Below are 27788 nucleotides of genomic sequence, written 5' to 3'. Positions count from 1 at the left end.
AACGCGGGAGACGGCGATTAAATATAATACATGAAATAAATAGATAAATAAATGAATATATATATATATATATATATATATATATATATATATATATATATATATATATATATATATATATATATATATATTTCATTGAAGGGAAGGTTCATATTGAAGGGAAGGTGCACTACAGCAAGCAAATACTTCACCATGGCGCACGCGCAGCACCGCCCATATTTGACATCTTACGGGTTAGCCACCATTCCGACACAGGAATACATCATTACAATGAATTTCATAATAATTCATAATCTTTCATTCTCATTATGCAGTATGCTTCTTGAGGTACATATATTTACACTTTCATATGTGATCTCGAAAAGAAATATAGAAATCAAAGGAACCTATATAAAACAAAATCATGGTCGGTGCTTCAGTTATAAGGTTGGCAGACGTGTTACCCAGAGTTCACAGCGACTTTGCGTGGCCTTGAACACCGCCAAGCTAGATTGCCGACATCAGTGAGTGATCATTCGCGATTGATTAATACAAAAGTAGGTGTCAATATTCATTCCCTTTAGTCTCGATAAATTGATATGCCACTGATAAATTATATCTTTTATCATATTTTTACCTATTTTGTTAAATATTTGAAGCATAGTTTTTCATGGGTAATGTTATATTCATATTCTGTCGTTTTCAAACGCATCACATGTTGCTTCAAAACGTAAACAAAAGTTGAGGCGTTGGGAAACGTAAGTTCACAAAGTTAGTTTTCGTTAATTATCTGTGTATATTAATGAATGGTTAGAGATTGTTGAGCTAATTCTTAGTGGTTAGACTTAAAGTTTGAAAGAAGACTGTTTTGGGAGACCTCTTGTCCAAACTGATATAGTCTTGGAGTAACCGTAAGTCTTTAGTTCATGAAATCATGTAAGTACAAATGACGTATTCTATTGTATTCGGAAGGATGTAAATTTAGATTGGGTTTAAGTGGTTGAGATGATACTCTAGTTAATAAAACAAGTTTTATACAGCATCCGTTGCTTGGGTAAATAACATTTTTGAGTTTGTCGACATTAGTGACGACGCGGCGAATTTTTTGTATGGTAATTGATAAAACATACCAAGGAAATCGAAACAGTCGAGATATACTCCAGTGGACATTTTTAAGAATGGTAGGTTTCTTTGGTTGGTATTGTTTTCGTTTGGATTACTAATCTTTACATGAATTATATCAAAAGGACTACATTGGAAATATATGTATATATACTATAAACATTTGCTATCCTAGGTGAAATTAGAATTTCTGTTTTACCAAAGAAAAACTTAGTTCCATAGATTAAAATGAAAGAATGCCAGTCCATTAAAAAGCTAACCTAACATTCCTGAAAGTAATTCAAATATTAGCTTTGAATATTGGTTGATATTGTTAAGATTGTTTTACAATCTAGCATTTAAAGAAGTCGAGGATGATTTGAATGATTAGCTGAATGATATTATACAAGGTGAAACTAAAGTATAAGAATAAGTGGGGTTAACATTTTGGGGATAGCCATTAATTGGCAGGCATAATCTGGAAATCTTATCACCGAGATGTATAGTCTTTTGAGGAATAAATATTCAATGACTTAGGGTAAAAATGAGCCAGCTAGCTTGCACCCTAATATAGAAGTTAATTATTTAGAATTTTTTTAAAGACACAGGACTTCTTTTTCCTTCATCAGAAATTGTAGTTTATATTTGAGAAGTGATTAAAAGTATAAAACTTCTCAAAAATCCTGAAAAACTTGCCAGTTTTCCCCAGTTGCTTGGCATCAACTGACTTTTTTTATATTGATATTATGTATCTGATTTAAAGTGCACAGAGATGGTTTGTGTCAGTAAGAAAAATGTAACATACAGTGTCTTGGAGTCTGATGCTATTTACTTTTTTTTTTACCCCCATCCAGGTAACCCCTGTTTAGGGGTAAAAGACATTTCTTTTATTGTTCCTGTGACGTCTTTTTTATACTTTGTGAAATCATTTGTATAACTATATACATCACAAAATTAGATGTCTTAATGAGTGGTTCAGGAAATTCTTGCAACTGCATTGGCTTAACCTGAAAAGGGCTGCTCTTTTGCAAAAAGCAAGAAAGGATTTAACTTTTGACTTTTGTTTCATATGGCTTTTTTTTTTTAACTATTGGAAGCCTAAGTCATGAGATTAGGTATAGCTGAGGTGGTTTGATCGAGTAAGTAATGTAAGGGTAAGAGAGATGTGTGGAAATAAAAAGAGCGTGGCTGAGAGAGCAGAAAAGGGTGTTTTGAAATGGTTTGGGCACATGGAGAGAATGAGTGAGGAAAGATTGACAAAGAGGATATATGTGTCGGAGGTGGAGGGAATGAGAAGTGGGAGACCAAATTGGAGGTGGAAAGATGGAGTGAAAAAGATTTTGAGTGATCGGGGCCTGAACATGCAGGAGGGTGAAAGGCGGGCAAGGAATAGAGTGAATTGGATCAATGTGGTATACCGGGGTTGACGTGCTGTCAGTGGATTGAATCAGGGCATGTGAAGCGTCTGGGGTAAACCATGGAAAGTTGTGTGGGGCCTGGATGTGGAAAGGGAGCTGTGGTTTTGGGCATTATTGCATGACAGCTGGAGACTGAGTGTGAACGAATGGGGCCTTTGTTATCTTTTCCTAGCACTACCTCGCACACATGAGGGGGAGGGGGATGGTATTCCATGTGTGGCGAGGTGGCGATGGGAATGAATAAAGGCAGGCAGTGTGAATTGTGTGCATGGGTATATATGTATGTGTCTGTGTGTGTATATATATGTGTACATTGAGATGTATGGGTGTGTAGGTTTGCGTGTGTGGACGTGTGTGTATATACATGTGTATGGGGGTGGGTTGGGCCATTTCTTTCTTCTGTTTCCTTGCGCTACCTCTCAAATGTGGGAGACAGTGACAAAGCAAAATAATAATAATATATATATATATATATATATATATATATTTTTTTTTTTTTTTTTGCTTTGTCGCTGTCTCCCACGTTTGCGAGGTAGCGCAAGGAAACAGACGAAAGAAATGGCCCAACCCACCCCCATACACATGTATATACATACGTCCACACACGCAAATATACATACCTACACAGCTTTCCATGGTTTACCCCAGACGCTTCACATGCCCCGATTCAATCCACTGACAGCACGTCAACCCCGGTATACCACATCGCTCCAATTCACTCTATTCCTTGCCCTCCTTTCACCCTCCTGCATGTTCAGGCCCCGATCACACAAAATCTTTTTCACTCCATCTTTCCACCTCCAATTTGGTCTCCCTCTTCTCCTCGTTCCCTCCACCTCCGACACATATATCCTCTTGGTCAATCTTTCCTCACTCATTCTCTCCATGTGCCCAAACCATTTCAAAACACCCTCTTCTGCTCTCTCAACCACGCTCTTTTTATTTCCACACATCTCTCTTACCCTTACGTTACTTACTCGATCAAACCACCTCACACCACACATTGTCCTCAAACATCTCATTTCCAGCACATCTATCCTCCTGCGCACAACTCTATCCATAGCCCACGCCTCGCAACCATACAACATTGTTGGAACCACTATTCCTTCAAACATACCCATTTTTGCTTTCCGAGATAATGTTCTCGACTTCCACACATTCTTCAAGGCTCCCAGAATTTTCGCCCCCTCCCCCACCCTATGATCCACTTCCGCTTCCATGGTTCCATCCGCTGCCAGATCCACTCCCAGATATCTAAAACACTTCACTTCCTCCAGTTTTTCTCCATTCAAACTCACCTCCCAATTGACTTGACCCTCAACCCTACTGTACCTAATAACCTTGCTCTTATTTACATTTACTCTTAACTTTCTTCTTTCACACACTTTACCAAACTCAGTCACCAGCTTCTGCAGTTTCTCACATGAATCAGCCACCAGCGCTGTATCATCAGCGAACAACAACTGACTCACTTCCCAAGCTCTCTCATCCCCAACAGACTTCATACTTGCCCCTCTTTCCAAAACTCTTGCATTCACCTCCCTAACAACCCCATCCATAAACAAATTAAACAACCATGGAGACATCACACACCCCTGCCGCAAACCTACATTCGCTGAGAACCAATCACTTTTCTCTCTTCCTACACGTACACATGCCTTACATCCTCGATAAAAACTTTTCACTACTTCTAACAACTTGCCTCCCACACCATATATTCTTAATACCTTCCACAGAGCATCTCTATCAACTCTATCATATGCCTTCTCCAGATCCATAAATGCTACATACAAATCCATTTGCTTTTCTAAGTATTTCTCACATACATTCTTCAAAGCAAACACCTGATCCACACATCCTCTACCACTTCTGAAACCACACTGCTCTTCCCCAATCTGATGCTCTGTACATGCCTTCACCCTCTCAATCAATACCCTCCCATATAATTTACCAGGAATACTCAACAAACTTATACCTCTGTAATTTGAGCACTCACTCTTATCCCCTTTGCCTTTGTACAATGGCACTATGCACGCATTCCGCCAATCCTCAGGCACCTCACCATGAATCATACATACATTAAATAACCTTATCAACTAGTCAACAATACAGTCACCCCCTTTTGTAATAAATTCCACTGCAATACCATCCAGACCTGCTGCCTTGCCGGCTTTCATCTTCCGTAAAGCTTTTACTACCTCTTCTCTGTTTACCAAATCATTTTCCCTAACCCTCTCACTTTGCACACCACCTCGACCAAAACACCCTATATCTGCCACTCTATCATCAAACACATTCAACAAACCTTCAAAATACTCACTCCATCTCCTTCTCACATCACTACTACTTGTTATCACCTCCCCATTAGCCCCCTTCACTGAAGTTACCATTTGTATAAAAGAAAGAGACAGGAGGTCAAGAGAAAGGTGCAAGAGGTGAAAAAGAGGGCAAATGAGGGTTGGGGTGAGAGCGTATCATTAAATTTTAGAGAGAATAAAAAGATGTTCTGGAAGGAGGTAAATAAAGTGCGTAAGACATGGGAGCAAATGGGAACTTCAGTGAAGGGCGCTAATGGGGAGGTGATAACAAGTAGTGGTGATGTGAGAAGGAGATAGAGTGAGTATTTTGAAGGTTTGTTGAATGTGTTTGATGATAGAGTGGCAGATATAGGGTGTTTTGGTCGAGGTGGTGTGCAAAGTGAGAGGGTTAGGGAAAATGATTTGGTAAACAGAGAAGAGGTAGTAAAAGCTTTACGGAAGATGAAAGCCGGCAAGGCAGCAGGTCTGGATGGTATTGCAGTGGAATTTATTACAAAAGGGGGTGACTGTATTGTTGACTAGTTGATAAGGTTATTTAATGTATGTATGATTCATGGTGAGGTGCCTGAGGATTGGCGGAATGCGTGCATAGTGCCATTGTACAAAGGCAAAGGGGATAAGAGTGAGTGCTCAAATTACAGAGGTATAAGTTTGTTGAGTATTCCTGGTAAATTATATGGGAGGGTATTGATTGAGAAGGTGAAGGAATGTACAGAGCATCAGATTGGGGAAGAGCAGTGTGGTTTCAGAAGTGGTAGAGGATGTGTGGATCAGGTGTTTGCTTTGAAGAATGTATGTGAGAAATACTTAGAAAAGCAAATGGATTTATATGTACCATTTATGGATCTGGAGAAGGCATATGATAGAGTTGATAGAGATGCTCTGTGGAAGGTACTAAGAATATATTGTGTGGGAGGCAAGTTGTTAGAAGCAGTGAAAAGTTTTTATCGAGGATGTAAGGCATGTGCACGTGTAGGAAGAGAGGAAAGTGATTGGTTCTCAGTTAATGTAAGTTTGCGGCAGGGGTGTGTGATGTCTCCACGGTTGTTTAATTTGTTTATGGATGGGGTTGTTAGGGAGGTGAATGCAAGAGTTTTGGAAAGAGGGGCAAGTATGAAGTCTGTTGGGGATGAGAGAGCTTGGGAAGTGAGTCAGTTGTTGTTTGCTGATGATACAGCGCTGGTGGCTGATTCGTTTGAGAAACTGCAGAAGCTGGTGACTGAGTTTGGTAAAGTGTGTGAAAGAAGAAAGTTAAGAGTAAATGTGAATAAGAGCAAGGTAATTAGGTACAGTAGGGTTGAGGGTCAAGTCAACTGGGAGGTAAGTTTGAATGGAGAAAAACTGGAGGAAGTAAAGTGTTTTAGATATTTGGGAGTGGATCTGGCAGCGGATGGAACCATGGAAGCGGAAGTGGATCATAGGGTGGGGGAGGGGGCAAAAATCCTGGGAGCCTTGAAGAATGTGTGGAAGTCGAGAACATTATCTCGGAAAGCAAAAATGGGTATGTTTGAAGGAATAGTGGTTCCAACAATGTTGTATGGTTGCGAGGCGTGGGCTATGGATAGAGTTGTGCGCAGGAGGATGGATGTGCTGGAAATGAGATGTTTGAGGACAATGTGTGGTGTGAGGTGGTTTGATCGAGTAACTAACGTAAGGGTAAGAGAGATGTGTGGAAATAAAAAGAGCGTGGTTGAGAGAGCAGGAGAGGGTGTTTTGAAATGGTTTGGGCACATGGAGAGAATGAGTGAGGAAAGATTGGCCAAGAGGATATATGCGTCGGAGGTGAAGGGAACGAGGAGAAGTGGGAGACCAAATTGGAGGTGGAAAGATGGAGTGAAAAAGACTTTGTGTGATCAGGGCCTGAACATCCAGGAGGGTGAAAGGAGGGCAAGGAATAGAGTGAATTGGATCGATGTGGTATACCGGGGTTGACGTGCTGTCAGTGGATTGAATCAGGGCATGTGAAGCGTCTGGGGTAAACCATGGAAAGCTTTGTAGGTATGTATATTTGCGTGTGTGGACGTATGTATATACATGTGTATGGGGATGGGTTGGGCCATTTCTTTCGTCTGTTTCCTTGCGCTACCTCGCAAACGCGGGAGACAGCGACAAAGCAAAATATATATATATATATATATATATATATATATATATATATATATATATATATATATATATATATATATATATATGGATTACGTGTTAATTGACAGGCGCGCGAAAGAGAGACTTTTGGATGTTAATGTGCTGAGAGGTGCAACTGGAGGGATGTCTGATCATTATCTTGTGGAGGCTAAGGTGAAGATTTGTATGGGTTTTCAGAAAAAAAGAGTGAATGTTGGGGTGAAGAGGGTGGTGAGAGTAAGTGAGCTTGGGAAGGAGACTTGTGTGAGGAAGTACCAGGAGAGACTGAGTTCAGAATGGAAAAAGGTGAGAACAATGGAAGTAAGGGGAGTGGGGGAGGAATGGGATGTATTTAGGGAATCAGTGATGGATTGCGCAAAAGATGTTTGTGGCATGAGAAGAGTGGGAGGTGGGTTGATTAGAAAGGGTAGTGAGTGGTGGGATGAAGAAGTAAGAGTATTAGTGAAAGAGAAGAGAGAGGCATTAGGACGATTTTTGCAGGGAAAAAATGCAGTTGAGTGGGAGACGTATAAAAGAAAGAGACAGGAGGTCAAGAGAAAGGTGCAAGAGGTGAAAAAAAGGGCAAATGAGAGTTGGGGTGAGAGAGTATCATTAAATTTTAGGGAGAATAAAAAGATGTTCTGGAAGGAGGTAAATAAAGTGCGTAAGACAAGGGAGCAAATGGGAACTTCAGTGAAGGGTGCAAATGGGGAGGTGATAACAAGTAGTGGTGATGTGAAAAGGAGATGGAGTGAGTATTTTGAAGGTTTGTTGAATGTGTTTGATGATAGAGTGGCAGATATAGTGTGTTTTGGTCGAGGTGGTGTGCAAAGTGAGAGGGTTAGGGAAAATGATTTGGTAAACAGAGAAGAGGTAGTAAAAGCTTTGCGGAAGATGAAAGCTGGCAAGGCAGCAGGTTTGGATGGTATTGCAGTGGAATTTATTAAAAAAGGGGGTGACTGTATTGTTGACTGGTTGGTAAGGTTATTTAATGTATGTATGACTCACGGTGGGGTGCCTGAGGATTGGCAGAATGCGTGCATAGTGCCATTGTACAAAGGCAAAGGGGATAAGAGTGAGTGCTCAAATTACAGAGGTATAAGTTTGTTGAGTATTCCTGGTAAATTATATGGGAGGGTATTGATTGAGAGGGTGAAGGCATGTACAGAGCATCAGATTGGGGAAGAGCAGTGTGGTTTCAGAAGTGGTAGAGGATGTGTGGATCAGGTGTTTGCTTTGAAGAATGTATGTGAGAAATACTTAGAAAAGCAAATGGATTTATATGTACCATTTATGGATCTGGAGAAGGCATATGATAGAGTTGATAGAGATGCTCTGTGGAAGGTATTAAGAATATATGGTGTGGGAGGCAAGTTGTTAGAAGTAGTGAAAAGTTTTTATCGAGGATGTAAGGCATGTGTACGTGTAGGAAGAGAGGAAAGTGATTGGTTCTCAGTGAATGTAGGTTTGCGGCAGGGGTGTGTGATGTCTCCATGGTTGTTTAATTTGTTTATGGATGGGGTTGTTAGGGAGGTGAATGCAAGAGTTTTGGAAAGAGGGGCAAGTATGAAGTCTGTTGGGGATGAGAGAGCTTGGGAAGTGAGTCAGTTGTTGTTCGCTGATGATACAGCGCTGGTGGCTGATTCATGTGAGAAACTGCAGAAGCTGGTGACTGAGTTTGGTAAAGTGTGTGAAAGAAGAAAGTTAAGAGTAAATGTGAATAAGAGCAAGGTTATTAGGTACAGTAGGGTTGAGGGTCAAGTCAATTGGGAGGTGAGTTTGAATGGAGAAAAACTGGAGGAAGTGAAGTGTTTTAGATATCTGGGAGTGGATCTGGCAATGGATGGAACCATGGAAGCGGAAGTGGATCATAGGGTGGGGGAGGGGGCGAAAATTCTGGGAGCCTTGAAGAATGTGTGGAAGTCGAGAACATTATCTCGGAAAGCAAAAATGAGTATGTTTGAAGGAATAGTGGTTCCAATAATGTTGTATGGTTGCGAGGCGTGGGCTATGGATAGAGTTGTGCGCAGGAGGATGGATGTGCTGGAAATGAGATGTTTGAGGACAATGTGTGGTGTGAGGTGGTTTGATCGAGTAAGTAACGTAAGGGTAAGAGAGATGTGTGGAAATAAAAAGAGCGTGGTTGAGAGAGCAGAAGAGGGTGTTTTGAAGTGGTTTGGGCACATGGAGAGAATGAGTGAGGAAAGATTGACCACGAGGATATATGTGTCGGAGGTGGAGGGAACGAGGAGAAGTGGGAGACCAAATTGGAGGTGGAAAGATGGAGTGAAAAAGATTTTGTGTGATCGGGGCCTGAACATGCAGGAGGGTGAAAGGAGGGCAAAGAATAGAGTGAATTGGAGCGATGTGGTGTACCGGGGTTGACGTGCTGTCAGTGGATTGAATCAAGGCATGTGTATGGGGGTGGGTTGGGCCATTTCTTTCGTCTGTTTCCTTGCGCTACCTCGCAAACGCGGGAGACAGCGACAAAGCAAAAAAAAGAAATATATATATATATATATATATATATATATATATATATATATATGTTTTATTCTTTTTCATTATACTTAATCGCCATTTCCCGCGTCAGCAAGGCAGCGCAAGGAAACAGACAAAGAATGGTCCAACCACTCGTATACACATATATATACATAAATGCCCATAAAGCTATACATACATATACATACACAGACATGTATATATATACACATGTACATAATCATACTTGCTGTCTTCATCCATGCCTGTTGCCACCCTGCCACACAGGAAACAGCACCCCTTCTTCCTCCAGCAAGGTAGTGCCAGGAAAAGACAGAAAGGCCACATCTGTTTACACTCAGTCTCTTGCTGTCATGTGTAATGCACTGCCACAGCTCCCTTTCCACATCCAGGCCCCACCTGTTCAAACCATTGACAGCAAGTCGACCATGGTATACCACAGTGTTCCAGTTCACTCTATTCCTTGCATGCCTTTCACCTTCCTGTATGTTCAGGCCCGAATCGCTCAAAATCTTTTTCACTCCATCTTTCCACCTCCAATTTGGTCTCCCACTTCTCCTTATCCCTCCATCTCTGACACATACATCCTCTTTGTCAATCTTTCCTCACTCATTCTCTCCTTGTGTCCAAACCATTTCAACACACCCTCTTCTGCTCTCTCAACCACACTCTTTTTATTATCACACATCTCTCTCACACTTACATTACTTATTCGATCAAACCGTCTCACATCACATACTGTCCTTAAACATTTCGTTTCCAACACATCCACCCTCCTACACACAACCCTATCTATAACCCATGCCTCGCAACCAAATAACTTTGTTGGAACCACTATTCCTTCAAACATACCCATTTTTTGCTCTCTGAAGTAATGTTCTTGCCTTCCACACATTCTTCAACACTCTCAGAACCTTCACCCCTTCCCCCACCCTGTGACTCACTTCTGCTTCCGTGGTTCCATGTGCTGCAAAGTCCAATCCCAGATACATAAAACACTTCACTTCCTCCAGTCTTCCTCCATTCAAACTTACCTCCCAATTAACTGGTCCCTCAACCCTACTGAACCTAATAACCTTGTTCTTATTCACATTTACTCTCAACTTTCTCCTTTCACACACTTTACCAAACTCAGTCACCAACCTCTACAGTTTCTCTCCCGAATCAGCCACCAGCACTGTATCATCAGCAAACAATAACTGACTCACTTCCCAAGCCCTCTCATACACAACAGACTGCATACTTACCCCTCTCTCCAAAACTCTTGCATTCAACTTCCTAACAACCCCATCCATAAACAAATCAAACAGCCATGGAGACATCACGCACCCCTGCCGCAAACCAACATTCATTGAGAACCAACCACTTTCCTCTTTTCCTCTTTGTACACTTGCCTTACATCCTTGGTAAAAACTTTTCACTGCTTCTTGCCACTTACGTCCCACACCATATACCCTTAAATCTTTCCACAAAGCATCTCTATCAGCTGTATCATATGCCTTCTCCAGATCCATAAATGCTACATATAAATCTATTTGTTTTTCTAAATATTTCTTACATACATTCTTCAAAGCAAACACCTGATCCACACATCCTCTACCACTTCTGAAACCACATTTCTCTTCCCCAGTCTGATGTTCTGTACATGCCTTTACCCTTGCAATCAATACCCTCCCATATAATCTCCCAGGAATACTCAACAAACTTATGCCTCTGTAATTTGAACACTCACCTTTATCCCCTTTCCCTTTGTACATTGGCAGTATGCAAATATGCATGCATTCTGCCAATCCTCAGGCACTTCACCATGATCCGTACATACATTGAATATCCTTACCAACCAATCAATAACACAGTCACCCCCATTTTTAATAAATTCCGCTGCAATACCATCCAAACCCACTGCCTTGCCAGCATTCATCTTCTGCAATTCTTCACTACCTCTTCTCTGTTTACTAAACCATTCTTCCTCACCCTCTCACTTCGCACACCACCCCAACCAAAGCACCCTATATCTGCCAATCTATCATCAAACGCATTTAAGAAACCTTCAAAATACTCACTCCATCTCTTTCTCACTTCATCACTACTTGTTATTACCTCTGCATTTGCCCCCTTAACTAATGTTCCCATTTGTTCTTATGCACGTTTTTTACCTCCTTCCAAAATATCTTTTTATTCTCCCTAAAATCTAATGATACTCTGTCTCACCAACTCTAATTTGCCCTCTTTTTCAACTTTTGCACCTTTCTCTTGACCTCCTGCTACTTTCTTTTATACATCTCCTAGTCATTTGCAGTACTTCCCTGCAAAAGTCATCCAAACGCCTCTCTTCTCTTTCACTAACAACTTTACTTCCTCACCCCAACACTCACTACCCTTTCTAATCTGCCCACCTCTCACCTTTCTCATGCCACATTCATCTTTTTTGCAAGCCATCACTGCTTCCCTAAATACATCCCATTTCTCCCCCACTCCCCTCATGTCATTTGCTCTCACCTTTTGCCTTTCTGCAACCATATAACTTTGTTGGAACTACTATTCCTTCAAACATACCCATTTTTGCTCTCTGAGATAACATTCTCGCCTTCCATATATTCTTCAACACTCCTAGAACCTTCGCTCCCTACCCACCCTGTAACTCATTTCTGCTTGCATGGTTCCATCTGCTGTCAAGTCCACTCCCAGATATCTAAAACACTTCACTTCCTCCAGCTTTTCTCCATTAAAACTTACATCCCAATTAACTTGTCCCTTAACCCTACTGAACCTAATAACCTTGCTCTTATTCACATTTACTCTCAACTTTCTTCTTTCACACACTTTATCAAACTTAGCCACCAGCACTTTATCATCAGCAAACAATAACTGACTCACTTCCCAAGCCCTCTCATGCACAGCAGACAGCATACTTGCCCCTCTCTCCAAAGCTCTTGCATTCACCTCCCTAACAACCCTATCCATAAACAAATTAAACAACCATGGAGACAGCATGCTCCCCTGCCTCAAACAAACAGTCATCGGGAACCAATCACTCTCCTCTCTTCCTACTTATACACATGCCTTACATACTTGGTAAAAACTTTTCACTGTTTCTAGCAACTTACATCCCACACCATATACTCTTAAAACCTTTCACAAAGCATCTCTGTCCACCCAATAATATGCCTTTTCCAAATCCATAAATGCTACATACAAATACATCTGTTTTTCTATGTATTTCTCACAGAGAAAGTATGTAAAATCTCACATCTGATCCACACATCCTCTACCACTTCTGAAACCACACTGCTTTTCCCCTATCTGATACTTTTTACATGCCTTCACCCTCTCAATCAAAACCCTTCCATATAATTTCCCAGGAATACTCAACAAACTTTTACCTCTGTAACTTAAACACTCACCTTTATCCCCTGTGCCTTTGTACAATGGCACCATGCATGCATTCTGCCAATCCTCAGGCACTTCACCATGATCCATACATACATTGAATATCCATACCAACCAATCAACAACACAGTCACCCCCCTTTTTTTAAATTCCACTGCAGTACCATCCAAACATGCTGTCTTGCCAGCTTTCATCTTCTGCACATGTACATGTACATGTACATAATTTATAGTCTGCCCTCATTCATTCCCGTTGCCACCCCGCCACACATGAAATGACAACCCCCTCCCCCCACATGTGCGCGAGGTAGTGCTAGGAAAAGACAACAAAGGTGACATTCATTCACACTCAGTCTCTGGCTGTCATTTATAATGCACCGAAACCACAGCTTCCTTTCCACATCCAGGCCCCACAAAACTTTCCATTGTTTACCCCAGACGTTTCACATGCTCTGGTTCAATCCATTGACAGCACGTCTACCGCGGTAAACCTCATCGTTCCAGTTCACTCTATTCCTTGCACACCTTTCACCCTCCTGCATGTTCAGGCCCTGATCACTCAAAATCTTTTTTACTCCATCTTTCCTCCTCCAATTTGGTCTCCCACTTCTTGTTCCGTCCACCTCTGACACATATATCTTCTTTGTCAATCTATCCTCGCTCATTCTCTCCATGTGATAAAACCATTTCAAAACACCCTTTTCTGCTCTCTCAACCACACTCTTTTTATTACCACACATCTCTATTACCCTTTCATTACTTACTCGATCAAACCACCTCACACCACATATTGTCCTCAAACATCTCATTTCCAGCACATCCATCCTCCTTCGCACAACTCTTATCCATAGCCCACGCCGCACAACCATATAACATTGTTGGAACCACTATTCCTTCAAACATACCCATTTTTGCTTTCCGAGATAACATTTTTGCCTTCCACACATTTTTCAATGCTCCCAGAACTTTCGCCCCCTCCCCCACCCAATGACTCACTTCCGCTTCCATGGTTCCATCTGCTGCCAAATCCACTCCCAGATATCTAAAACACTTCACTTCCTCCAGTTTCTCCATTCAAACTTACCTCCCAATTGACTTGTCCCTCAACCATACTGTACCTAATAACTTTGCTCTTATTCACATTTACTCTCAGCTTTCTTCTTTCTCACACTTAACCAAACTCAGTCACCAGCTTCTGCGGTTTCTCACCCAAATCAGCCACCAGCGCTGTATCATCAGCGAACAACAAGTAACTCACTTCCCAAGTTCTCTCATCCATAACAGACTGCATACTTGCCCCTCTTTCCAAAACTCTTGCATTCACCTCCCTAATAACCCCATCCATAAACAAATTAAACAACCATGGAGACATCTTGCACCCTTACTGCAAACCGACATTCACTGAGAACCAATCATTTTCCTCTCTTCCTACTCGTACACATGCCTTGCATCCTCGATGAAAACTTTTCTCTGCTTCTAACAACTTGCCTCCCACACCATATATTCTTAATATCTTCCACAGAGCATCTCTATCAACTTTATCATATGCCTTCTCCAGATCCATAAATGCTACATACAAATCCATTTGCTTTTCTAAGTATTTCTCACATACATTCTATAAAGCAAACACCTGATCCACACAACCTGTACCACTTCTGAAACCACACTGCTCTTCCCCAATCTGATGCTCTGTACATGCCTTCACCCTCTCTCTCAGTACCCTCCCATATAATTTCCCAGAAATACTCAACAAACTTATACCTTTGTAATTTGAGCACTCACCTTTATCCCCTTTGCCTTTGTACAGTGGCACTATGCATGCATTCTGCCAATCCTCAGGCACCTCACCATGAGTCATACATACATTAAATAACCTTACCAACCAGTCAACAACACAGTCACCCTCTTTTTTTAATAAGTTCCACAGCAATACCATCCAAACCCGCTGCCTTGCCGGCTTTCATCTTCCGCAAAGCTTTAACTACCTCTTCTCTGTTTACCAAATCATTCTCCCTAGCTCTGTATCTGCCACTCTCTCATCAAACACATTCAACAAACCTTCAAAATTCTCACTCCGTCTCCTCACATCACCACTACTTGTTATCATCTCCCCATTAGCCCCCTTCACTGATGTTCCCATTTGTTCCCTTGTCTTATGCACTTTATTTACCTCCTTCCAAAACATCTTTTTATCCCTCCTAAAATTTATTGATACTCTCCCACCCCAACTCTTATTTGCCCTCTTTTTCACCTCTTGCACCTTTCCCTTGATCTCCTGCCTCTTCCTTTCATACATCTCCCAGTCATTTGCATTATTTCCCTGCAAAAATCATCCAAATGCCTCTCTCTTGTCTTTCACTAATAATCTTACTTCTTCATCCCACCACTCACTACTCTTTCTAATCTGCCCACCTCCCACGCTTCTCATGCCACAAGCATCTTTTGCACAAGCCATCACTGTTTCTCTAAATACATCCCATTTCTCCCCCACTCCCAGAACATTCTTTGTTCTCACCTTTTTCCATTCTGTACTCAGTCTCTCCTGGTACTTCTTCACACAAGTCTCCTTCCCAAGCTCACTTCAATATATATATATTGGAGAATGGTATAATTTCTAATGTATATTTATAATGTGTACAGATACATATTGAGCCAGTATCAAGAATTTTTTTTATATGTTGGGGGCTCCAATCATGGAGAAATGTCTACATTTAGGCTGGGCCTCAGTTGCAATATATATTGCAAAGAGGGTGTTTTGAAATGGTTTGGTCACATGGAGAGAAGGAGTGAGGAAAGATTGACAAAGAGGATATATGTGTCAGAGGTGGAGGGAACGAGGAGAGGTGGGAGACCAAATTGGAGGTGGAAAGATGGAGTGAAAAAGATTTTGAGTGATCGGGGCTTGAACATGGAGGAGGGTGAAAGGCGTGCAAGGAATAGAGTGAATTGGAACGATGTGGTATACCTGGGGTCGACGTGCTGTCAATTGATTGAACCAGGGCATGTGAAGTGTCTGGGGTAAACCATGGAAGGTTCTGTGGGGCCTGGATGTGGAAAGGGAGCTGTGGTTTTGGTGCATTATTACATGACAGCTAGAGACTGAGTGTGAACGAATGGGGCTTTTGTTGTCTTTTCCTAGCACTACCTCGCACACATGACCAGGGGAGGGGGTTGTTATTTCATGTGTGGCGAGGTGGCGATGGGAATGAATAAAGGCAGACAGTATGAATTATGTACATATGTATATATGTATATGTCTGTGTGTGTATGTATATATATGTATACATTGAGATGTATAGGTATGTATATTTGCATGTGTGGACATGTATGTATATACATGTGTATGTGGGTGGGTTGGGCCATTCTTTCGTCTGTTTCCTTGCGCTACCTCGCTAACACGGGAGACAGCGACAAAGCAAAATGAATAAATAAATAAATAAATAAATAAATATATACATACAGAGTATTATGAAAGGGAAAAAGAAGAAACAAAGAGTATTTATGAATTTTGGAGGAAGTGAAAAACCCTTTTTTTTCTTGCATATGTTGTAGTTGTTGGGAGAAGCATGAGAGGGTAGAGAGTTTCAGAGTTTCCAGGTGGAGGGAAAGCAACATATATCAAAATAACCCACCCTTGGGATGCCAATGGCCACACAGTGATCATTTGATGCCGCAGGCTGCTGAGTATTACATGTTCTAACAAGTGGTGAGTGCACACAGGCAGCTAGCTCTTGGGTGTAAAACTCAAAGTAATACCTATTGAAGAAGGAAAATGAATCAACATTGCAGCATAGGGCAGGCGGGTCAAGTTTTGACTTAACCTGGGAGAGTTTATAAGTCACACCACTTTCTACTCTCAAACTGCACAGCTAGAACCACCCCAGAGGTGAGAGCAGAAATCCATACAAGGACAGATCAGTCCTTTGTATAAACAAAGCAACTGTTCAGAGGTTAAAAGATTTTGACATATAATAGAACTCCCAGTTTCTTTAAGGCAGACTTAGCTATTTCCCTGATCCTGTCTAAGTTCATGTTTATTGAGGAAATTTTGTTGACTTGCGATGCAGATTGAGTGTGAGAACAAGGAGCAGCATTGGAGGATGTAGAGGAATCCAAGTTCAGTTGTCAGCATATGAATGCATCTGGTTATTTTTGGAAGAGAGGAAATTGTTGATAAAAGAAAAAGTGTAGGGGACAGGACAGGACCTGAGATATTGGTGATGGTGCAAAATGTATGGGAAGGAAGGAGGTGACGAAAAGGCAGAAGTTAGGTCAAGGAAGGCTTGGGAGCCAAGTGTATGTCAGGTACATGATAGTTATGTGTATTTATGGTGTTTGAGGCATATCTGGTGTACAAGTCCCTCATGGTGGTCAAGCATGGAGATAGATTGGCCAGAAAGGAAGCTAGATATGAGCAAGCAAAGTGAGCGAGGGGAGACAAAAGAGGAGAGCTTAGGATATGTAAAGGACAACCCCATAGGATTCCCCAAAATTTTTTAGGGCTAATATCACCAGTGGATCTAGCCTTACAAAAACCATACAGATGATCAAAGAGAAGACTGTGAGAGTCGAAGGTGTCTGAGGGTATGAGAATTTAGGAGGGATTCAAAGGCCTGAGAAATAGTAAATGTCAAACCAATAGGATGATAGTTTGAGGGGTTAGAATGGTCACCTTTCTTAGTGACAAGATGTACCAACACTTGCTTCCAAGGAGAAGGAGATTTCTGCTTTTTAAACTGAAACAGAACAGATGAGCTTGCATAGGGCCAGTTTCAGAGGCACACTCTTTCAGTACATGGTGATGGATGTCATCAGAACCATAAGCCTTGCTTTTGTCTAGAGAAAAAAGTTTTTTTCTGACAGTCTGAAAAGAGATTGTGGGGAGGGGCATAGGATTAGTAAGAGGAGCATCATGGGGTGAGAGAATGTTAGAATCTTCCAAGGTGGAGTTAGGGGAGAATCAGGAACCAAACAGAGTTGCTGTGTCTTTGGGAGAGATAGCTATAGTACTGTTGGAATGGAAAAGTGAAGGAAAGGAAGAGTGACAGAAGTTGTTAGCGATGCCCTTCACTAATGACCAGAATGACTTTTGATGACGAGGTTATCTCACTTCCTTTGAATAAAGAAATGCTTTGTCTCGCAGATAATATACTTGCAATGATTATGGAGCTATAAATGCCTAATGAAAGTTGGAGGAAGTAGAGTTTATCCAAGCCTTATATGCCTGAATGGCCTTAGAACAGGAAAGGTTGAACCAAGGATTGGAAGAATAGGTTGTCATGGAGGGAGAGGGGATAAAAGCTTCCATTCCCGAAATAATCTGTGCTATGCATTTGGCAGACAGAAGCATCACTATAAAAGAGACAGTAATTTTCTCAAGGAAAGTCAGAAAAGAATTTTTGTAAGTTATTCCAGTCAACTTTGTTGAGATGCCAGTAATTACATGTAGAAGGGGCTGCTGGATAGGGGAGGTGCTGTTCAAATAGATACATATATAAGAGTGTGATCAGATGAATCAGTTGGGGTAAGATTGTGTAGTTACAACGGGTGGATTAAAGGTGAAAACAGATCCAGAATATTAGGAAAGTGGTTGTAGTGGTCAGGAATATGGGGAGGGTGGGAGATAATTTGCTTAAGATCATTGAGAATGGAGAATGTAGGGGCTTCAATTTCCTTACCATCTGAATGGGAGGATTTCAACCATTCCTTATCATGAACATTAAGATCCCCAAAGTAATCAGTATCAATTGAATGCATTGACATTCAAGTAGTTTGATAAAATAAAGTGCAAATATTTGTAAAATTTAAGTGATTTGATTCCTAATGTTTGTCCTGTTTGATTTATCACACTCAATTTTTCTTTTCAGATTACAAGATGTGATTCTTGAACATATTTTTTATTTATTTTTCTTTAGTTCATTACACTTATTTGTTGATTTTCTTATGTACTATCATAGAAAAGAAAATATGGAAATATGAAGAAAGTTATTATCCCAGTCAGTGGAGGAAATATGCCTCCTCTAGTGATGATGGGGGCGCAGCCAACAAAACAGATGACTACAAATCCTGTGCAACCAATTCTTCTCAAAACCAGTAATCCTGTGACCAGTTCTTCAAAGGTGAATATCCAGCCTGCAACAACAGATCACATTAGCAGTCCTTCAAAAATCAGTGCCCAGCCTCTATTGCTGCAGATGAGTTCAAACTCCAACAATATGTCCAATATGCGCTTAGTGCAGACCTCAACTGGGAAGAAGCTGCTTCTGACCAATGTTGTAAATGCCTCGAAACCTTCAACAAGCAGGCAAGTTTTGTTAGTTCCCAGAAATTATAGTCAGCCTGCTTGCATATCCACTCAAGTAGCCTTGTTATCAACTGAATCACAACCAGAATTCAGTCCAGTGGTTCCTTCAAATGTTCCTCGCACAGTTATTCTTAAACCCACAGTAACCACAGAGAAATCTTCTCTCACGACTGGCCAACCCATAATGTTGCAAGTTCCTGGGATTAGTCAGCCTATTGTGGTTAGGCAAAGCTCCCAAGCTTCACCAGTGGACATAAAAAAGGAACTGCATACATCATTTCCTCAGATGATAACTGTCCTTAGCAATTCAACTGCCACACCCACTACCACTTCCACTGTAACTAAACCCATTACTTCCACTGCTGCCTCATCTAGCCCATTGATGATTTTGAATGGTGGGACAACAACTTTTAAGGTAGTTGGAAAGCCTGTTCCTGTGAAACTTAATCCCAAACTTCAGAAAATAGCACCAAAGGCTCAGTTTATTGCAGGTACATTTTCACCACAGATTCCCATTCCTCCCCTTAAGAGTGTTGAGGAGACACATAAAATGCTTTCTACCAGTCAGATCAAAAATGGAATCTCAGCTAAACCTCCTGCCTACTTAAACATTCAAATTAAGGAAGAGCCTAAAGAGGCACCAGCTGACGAGACAGTGATTGTTGATGGTGTGAGTGTTAAGGAAGAGCATGGAGACCCACAAAAGGAACTAGAGGAGACGTTTGAGGATGTTTCAAGACCAGATACCATATTTGATGTCCCAATCAAAGAAGAACCTAAGGATGAGCAGAGTAAGTAACTTGATTCTTCATTTTTTGTAGTAAAAATTATTTCGTGGATAGCAAATGTTTGAGTGTAAGAATTATGATGATATTAATTCACTGTAGTTGATGTTAAAGAGAGATTAGTAAATTAGGTCTACCTGTGCAAATATTTTCTTTTTACATTTTCTTTTCTATCTTTTCCTACCGCTACCTCGCGCACATGCGGGGGAAGGTTTTTTTTTTTCATGTGTGGCGGGGTGGCAATGGGAATGAATAAAGGCAGACAGTATGAATTATGTAGATGTGTATATATGTATATGTCTGTGTGTGTATATATGTATACGTTGAGATGTATAGGTATGTATATTTGTGTGTGCGGACGTGTATGTATATACATGTGTATGTGGGTGGGTTGGGCCATTCTTTCATCTGTTTCCTTGCGCTACCTCGCTAACGCAGGAGACAGCGACAAAGACAAATAAATAAATATAAATAAATACTTTCTTTTCAGGGCTTAGCCCTATTAGCAGTAGGGGGAGGAATACGTACTCACAGGGGGGGTTATAACACAGTTTTACTTACAAAATAGGTATATCTCCACTGACTTTCACCCACTTTTAACACCATAATACTTACGAGACTGGTTAATGCTTGTCAATAGAAATCCAATAGCTGTACATGATGCTCAGCAAGCCATTATGTCACATGATTACTTTGTGGCTGATAGCAAGTCAAGGGTAGGCTGTTGTGATGTCTGTGTCTTTCCCTACATTGCTAAGTTTTGAAACTCATATCTGTTCATATCTTGAATAACTGCTATGACTTGCTCCTCTCTACAAGGCCAGTTTTTCACACCTTGGATAAGGGGGGGTCTTGGATGTATGGCCCAAGGGTCCCTTCACAAAGAGGTCCTGGATTTGTATCAAAATGATATAATGTCTCACTGACATACTCCTCCACATTTTTAGCAATTCATATTATCCATTTCAGTATGAAGCTTGGTCTGTTTTTTTAGTGCTGCTGCCTAATGATTTTTAAAGAAATAGAAAATGAAAATGTTTGACCTTTTAACTTAATCAAGTATATTGTTAAAAGCATATGAGACCCTTAAACTTCCATAGCTGTGCAATAGTTTGAGCTGCTCAGTCTTCTCTGCATCCTTCTGTAATGACAGCTCATTTACTCTTAATCCCTTGATTACTCCACATCATTCCAATATTTGAGATATAAGGCATTTTGTTGTTTAATTTTGATGGAATAAAGTATGATTATCTACTGCACATAGGTTTTGTTTGTTCATATGTATTGATATATATTTTGTTTTAGTGTTTAGAAAAAAATGTTGAAATTGTATTGAAATATGCCTAGGTCACACAGAAACAACACATTAAACATTCTTTTACTTATTCTTTCTGCTCTTCTTTTTCATTTCTTATGTAAACCATACTAAACTATACAATATTTACAGAATATCCTTGATTATATATGTCAGTAGTTTCTCTTTGTGTGAAAGTCCTTGAAGCAATCTCAAAACACAAAGCTGTATCCTACTCTTTACCCTAATAATGACTGTTTGTGTTTGCCTGACAGACTTTGTATGAATTATACATTGGGCACAAAATTGTTTTTAGAGCCTTTTCTTTCTGTTGGTGGTAAAAGGTCACAGAATTGTCTGTCTGCGAGTCTCTTAGGAGTGTTTACAACCATTTTTTTTTTTTTCTTTCCCTCTCAGCACAAATATCCACAAGATAGCTTCCATGCTCTTATACTCCAGACACTTTGGTAAGCAGTTGTTGGCCAGTTACATCCAGGAATGTATCTCCAATGTAAAGCATTGATTAGGTGCAATGTTGATAGATGAACAGTAATATACTTGTTTTGCACCAAATCTCATTCATAGTGCCATTTATTTTAGTTTGTTATGGATTTTCCTGAAAAATGATAAGCCTTATTTTTTATTTTTTTTTTTTTTTATTCATCTCGCTTGCCAACACTTTTACATCTCCATTCTTTCTTATTCCATACCTCCACTTCTCTTTGATCCTCATCCCCCACAAGAACTGCAAAATGGTCAATCTCCAGAGAATCCTCTCACAACTCTAGCATTTAGCATGGCCTTTCTTAATATTTTATCCTCTGCCACATAGGCAGTCAAAGCCTTTTGCTCTTCTCTTTCATCATTCCTCATAACCATGTATATATGTGGATCATCTTGTGCTAAATAAGGATGTTTGCAAGGAATAAACCCTCTCAGCACAAATATCCACAAGATAGCTTCCATGCTCTTATACTCCAGACACTTTGGTAAGCAGTTGTTGGCCAGTTACATCCAGGAATGTATCTCCAATGTAAAGCATTGATTAGGTGCAATGTTGATAGATGAACAGTAATATACTTGTTTTGCACCAAATCTCATTCATAGTGCCATTTATTTTAGTTTGTTATGGATTTTCCTGAAAAATGATAAGCCTTATTTTTTATTTTTTTTTTTTTTATTCATCTCGCTTGCCAACACTTTTACATCTCCATTCTTTCTTATTCCATACCTCCACTTCTCTTTGATCCTCATCCCCCACAAGAACTGCAAAATGGTCAATCTCCAGAGAATCCTCTCACAACTCTAGCATTTAGCATGGCCTTTCTTAATATTTTATCCTCTGCCACATAGGCAGTCAAAGCCTTTTGCTCTTCTCTTTCATCATTCCTCATCCATGTATATATGTGGATCATCTTGTGCTAAATAAGGATGTTTGCAAGGAATAAACCCCTCTCAGCACAAATATCCACAAGATAGCTTCCATGCTCTTATACTCCAGACACTTTGGTAAGCAGTTGTTGGCCAGTTACATCCAGGAATGTATCTCCAATGTAAAGCATTGATTAGGTGCAATGTTGATAGATGAACAGTAATATACTTGTTTTGCACCAAATCTCATTCATAGTGCCATTTATTTTAGTTTGTTATGGATTTTCCTGAAAAATGATAAGCCTTATTTTTTATTTTTTTTTTTTTTTATTCATCTCGCTTGCCAACACTTTTACATCTCCATTCTTTCTTATTCCATACCTCCACTTCTCTTTGATCCTCATCCCCCACAAGAACTGCAAAATGGTCAATCTCCAGAGAATCCTCTCACAACTCTAGCATTTAGCATGGCCTTTCTTAATATTTTATCCTCTGCCACATAGGCAGTCAAAGCCTTTTGCTCTTCTCTTTCATCATTCCTCATCCATGTATATATGTGGATCATCTTGTGCTAAATAAGGATGTTTGCAAGGAATAAACCCCTCTCAGCACAAATATCCACAAGATAGCTTCCATGCTCTTATACTCCAGACACTTTGGTAAGCAGTTGTTGGCCAGTTACATCCAGGAATGTATCTCCAATGTAAAGCATTGATTAGGTGCAATGTTGATAGATGAACAGTAATATACTTGTTTTGCACCAAATCTCATTCATAGTGCCATTTATTTTAGTTTGTTATGGATTTTCCTGAAAAATGATAAGCCTTATTTTTTATTTTTTTAAACAGGTGAATTGTTGGCTAGGGATGAGCAGCTGCGACAGGTTCTTGGAGTGACAAACAAAATCAGACTGCCCATACAACCAAGGTTTTACATCCGGACATCAGAGGGTAAATTAGTGTCTATTTCACCTGAAGAAGCTGAAGCTCTGGACTAGATCATGAAGATAAAGTAGAAAATAACCAGAAAAAACTTTTGAAGGCTCTCACTGGTGTTAAGAGCACTACACTTCAGAAGGCTAATGGGCAAGAAGATTTGAATAGCAAAATGAAATCACGAGAGCGAGATGTTAATATCCTGATCCCAGACGATGTCAATGTTAAAGATTTTGTAAGCTGCCATGTTCCACCTGGTGCTGAAAAAACAGCTGCGTTAATGAGAAATCTTGGCAGCAAAAGAGTGTTGCAGAACCTCAAAGGCATACTTACTCCAAAAAGCAACACAACAATAATCGGAGAATTTACAGAGAATGAGCATTTCGATTTCTGAGGATTCGGATTGAAACAGAATCGCAGGAGCAAAATGTTTGAGTGTAAGAATATGATGATATTAATTCACTGTAGTTGATGTTAAAGAGAGATTAGTAAATTAGGTCTACCTGTGCAAATATTTTCTTTTTACATTTTCTTTTCTATCTTTTCCTACCGCTACCTCGCGCACATGCGGGAAGGTTTTTTTTTTTTTTTATTCATCTCGCTTGCCAACACTTTTACATCTCCATTCTTTCTTATTCCATACCTCCACTTCTCTTTGATCCTCATCCCCCACAAGAACTGCAAAATGGTCAATCTCCAGAGAATCCTCTCACAACTCTAGCATTTAGCATGGCCTTTCTTAATATTTTATCCTCTGCCACATAGGCAGTCAAAGCCTTTTGCTCTTCTCTTTCATCATTCCTCATCCATGTATATATGTGGATCATCTTGTGCTAAATAAGGATGTTTGCAAGGAATAAACCCCTCTCAGCACAAATATCCACAAGATAGCTTCCATGCTCTTATACTCCAGACACTTTGGTAAGCAGTTGTTGGCCAGTTACATCCAGGAATGTATCTCCAATGTAAAGCATTGATTAGGTGCAATGTTGATAGATGAACAGTAATATACTTGTTTTGCACCAAATCTCATTCATAGTGCCATTTATTTTAGTTTGTTATGGATTTTCCTGAAAAATGATAAGCCTTATTTTTTATTTTTTAAACAGGTGAATTGTTGGCTAGGGATGAGCAGCTGCGACAGGTTCTTGGAGTGACAAACAAAATCAGACTGCCCATACAACCAAGGTTTTACATCCGGACATCAGAGGGTAAATTAGTGTCTATTTCACCTGAAGAAGCTGAAGCTCTGGGACTAGATCATGAAGATAAAGTAGAAAATAACCAGAAAAAACTTTTGAAGGCTCTCACTGGTGTTAAGAGCACTACACTTCAGAAGGCTATTGGGCAAGAAGATTTGAATAGCAAAATGAAATCACGAGAGCGAGATGTTAATATCCTGATCCCAGACGATGTCAATGTTAAAGATTTTGTAAGCTGCCATGTTCCACCTGGTGCTGAAAAAACAGCTGCGTTAATGAGAAATCTTGGCAGCAAAAGAGTTGGCATGAACCTCAAAGGCATACTTACTCCAAAAAGCAACACAACAATAATCGGAGAATTTACAGAGAATGAGCATCGATTTCTGAGGATTCGGATTGAAACAGAATCGCAGGAGCAAAATGTTTGTGACATTGCCATAACACCTTTCAATTCCTTTCGGTGTCCTTTTTGCACTCGAGACTTTAAAACAAAGGATCATATTATATCTCATATAAGAATACACACAGGGGAAAGACCATATCCTTGTGATGTCTGTGGCAAAAGGTATCGTCAAAGGATTGATATCATTCGTCACATGCGTATTCATACTGGTGAAAAGCCATTTACTTGTGGATTTTGCAATGCCTCCTTTAATCAGAAGTCCAACTTGCGATCCCATATGAGAATTCATACAGGAGAACGTCCTGTTCAGTGTAGGGTATGTGGTAAAGGATTTTCTCGCAACACTCACTTGAAGCAACACATGAAGCTTCACACTGGGGAAAAACCATTCCAATGTAGTGTATGCTTCCGTCCATTTCGCTTCAAATCTGGTCTTCAAGCACATGAACGGATTCACTCTGGACTGAAGCCTTATGCATGTAGCCTTTGTGGTCGAACCTTCACACAGATAGTAGGATTGATACGTCATGAGCGTACTCATGTTGGTGAGAAACCCTTTCGTTGCCAGAGTTGTGGGAAGTCATTTGATAATCGTGAAAATCTTAAAACACATGTTATGAAACATACTAGTCAAAGGCCATTTTCTTGTGACTTATGTGACAAAACCTTTACTGACCAAGCAGCATTACGATGTCACCGCAAGAAGTATCATTCAAACATGCTGATATGTGTTATATGTCTTCGGGAAGATTTCAAGGATCGCATAGAGCTAAGAGAACATCTTCGTGCTCATGAAAGAGAAAACTGGCAAGAAACCCCAGAGGGAGACTTAGTGCCAGTCATACATAAGAGCAGTTCACAACATGTAATTAGCATAGATGACACAATGGAAAACTTAATTGACAATAGTGAGTTTGATGTAACAGAAGGAGCTTTGACTTTACAAAGTGAGGGTGCAGAAGAAATTCAGGTGGAGGTGGAGCTTGATCCAGATGACCCAATGGAAAATGAAGATAATACACTGGATGATGATGATGATGATAGTGAGTATGAAGAGCATGAATTGCAGATTGAAGAAGCAGATCCTCTAGCTTGACTTCTATGCACACTTCCAAAGAGAGTCCTTATTAAATCCATTGAAGTTTGGATATAATGCAAAGGAAACGAAATTAGCCACATAGATTAAAGTTACAGACTTTGCAAAGCATTCATAATTTGATCTTATTTAAGAATTCAAGATTTCATTTACATGGTATTTTTATTTTATTAGTACAACTGCTGTGTTCATAGTCTAGTGGCTACTTCCAACTGTCTCACTGTGTGTAAACTTGTTTTTTAGGACATATATATATATATAATTTTTTTTTATACCTTTTCTTCATTTCCTGATATTGATTGAATTTTAACCAGTTTTAAAGCTAAGTTGTTTCCTTGTAAATCCCATTTATACGTATTTTGTTACTAGGGGGATTTAAATCACATAGTGCCTTTTTTGTGCCTTCAGTGTTTTTGATCTAGCTCATTATTGTTTACCTTTTGTACATTGTTACAACAGAAATGTAGATTGTATAACTTTTCTTTGCAGATAACTGATTTATTGTACTGCAAATCTTGAGATCATGTACTAGATGTAGCTTTTTAACATGGGCAGAACAACATGAAAGAGAATATGCATGCTGGTGAACATTACTGGTTTGATTTCAATAATCAGAGGTCTCTTGATAGGGAATGTTGTTAGGAAAGTGAATTATTCTGGAAGACTTTAGAAATAGATCTTGTTATTGATGATCCTTCAATAGTATTTTCAAGTATTGCTTATGATAATTCTATTCAGCAGGTTATTGAGATGAATTTAAATATAGTGAAAGTTGAAACCAGTAAAATCTTTAGGCATATATATTTCACTGAAACTTAAGATTTGAAAGTAAGAAAAGTATAATTTTACACTTGTCTCTAATGAATCATAATAATCAAATGATAATTCATAGTTATCTCCTCATGTCAGAATCCACTTATAGTTGAATGCATTAATTATTGATACTGCAAGACACATTGCTGTCTGTTGACAATGAGTGTTTCCGTTGATATTTTGTTACTTTTTGGTAGTTCACCCAAGTGCCTTGAAATCAAATGTGTGGTGTAGAAAGGGATATAGAAATTTTAATGATAAGTCTAATAGATAATACTGATGGTAACAATTATTGTGTACAGCTGTTACATTGTTGACAATAAATTAACATGTCAGTGGAAAGGTAAAATTAGTGTACATGGATAACCTGCTTTAGAAGTATTATGCCTAAATGTAATGCTTGCAGGTTATTGTACAACTTTAGGAAAGTGTATGTGACATTTTAATAGTATAATTACTGTAGTTCACTGTCAGATGATATTTCTAGCTGATGCAAAGCTATTACTAATTAAGTATGACTTAGTTTTCAAACATTTATGGATTTGTTATTCTGCGGAAAAAATCTGATAATACATTTTGTAACATATAAATTGTTTTTTGCTCTTGGTTGAGTAACAGCATGGGATTTTTTGAAACATCATGAGACATATCTGATGATGTACCAGTCTGTCTCAAAGTATTGTCTTCCATACTTGCCAATATCTTCATAGCAACTAGCCCCTTTGATGTGTAGTGCTCAAGCAGTGAGCAAGTT

General features: G+C 39.7%; 1 protein-coding gene across 1 annotated transcript; it reads left to right on the top strand.

The window, feature by feature from the left end:
- Positions 1-696: 696 nt before the first annotated feature.
- LOC139767251 (uncharacterized) lies at positions 697-27383 on the top strand. Its single transcript, XM_071696409.1, has 3 exons — positions 697-737; positions 18699-19926; positions 24630-27383. The coding sequence occupies exons 2-3, from the start codon at positions 18807-18809 to the stop codon at positions 26219-26221; spliced, it is 2712 nt and encodes a 903-aa protein (XP_071552510.1). The 5' UTR covers positions 697-737; positions 18699-18806; the 3' UTR covers positions 26222-27383.
- The last annotated feature ends 405 nt before the right edge of the window (positions 27384-27788 follow it).

Source organism: Panulirus ornatus, chromosome 59, assembly GCF_036320965.1.
Source record: "Panulirus ornatus isolate Po-2019 chromosome 59, ASM3632096v1, whole genome shotgun sequence".
NCBI lineage: Eukaryota > Metazoa > Arthropoda > Malacostraca > Decapoda > Palinuridae > Panulirus > Panulirus ornatus.
The sequence above is the reverse complement of the archived record's forward strand: the minus strand, read 5'-3'. Positions and strand labels throughout refer to the sequence as shown.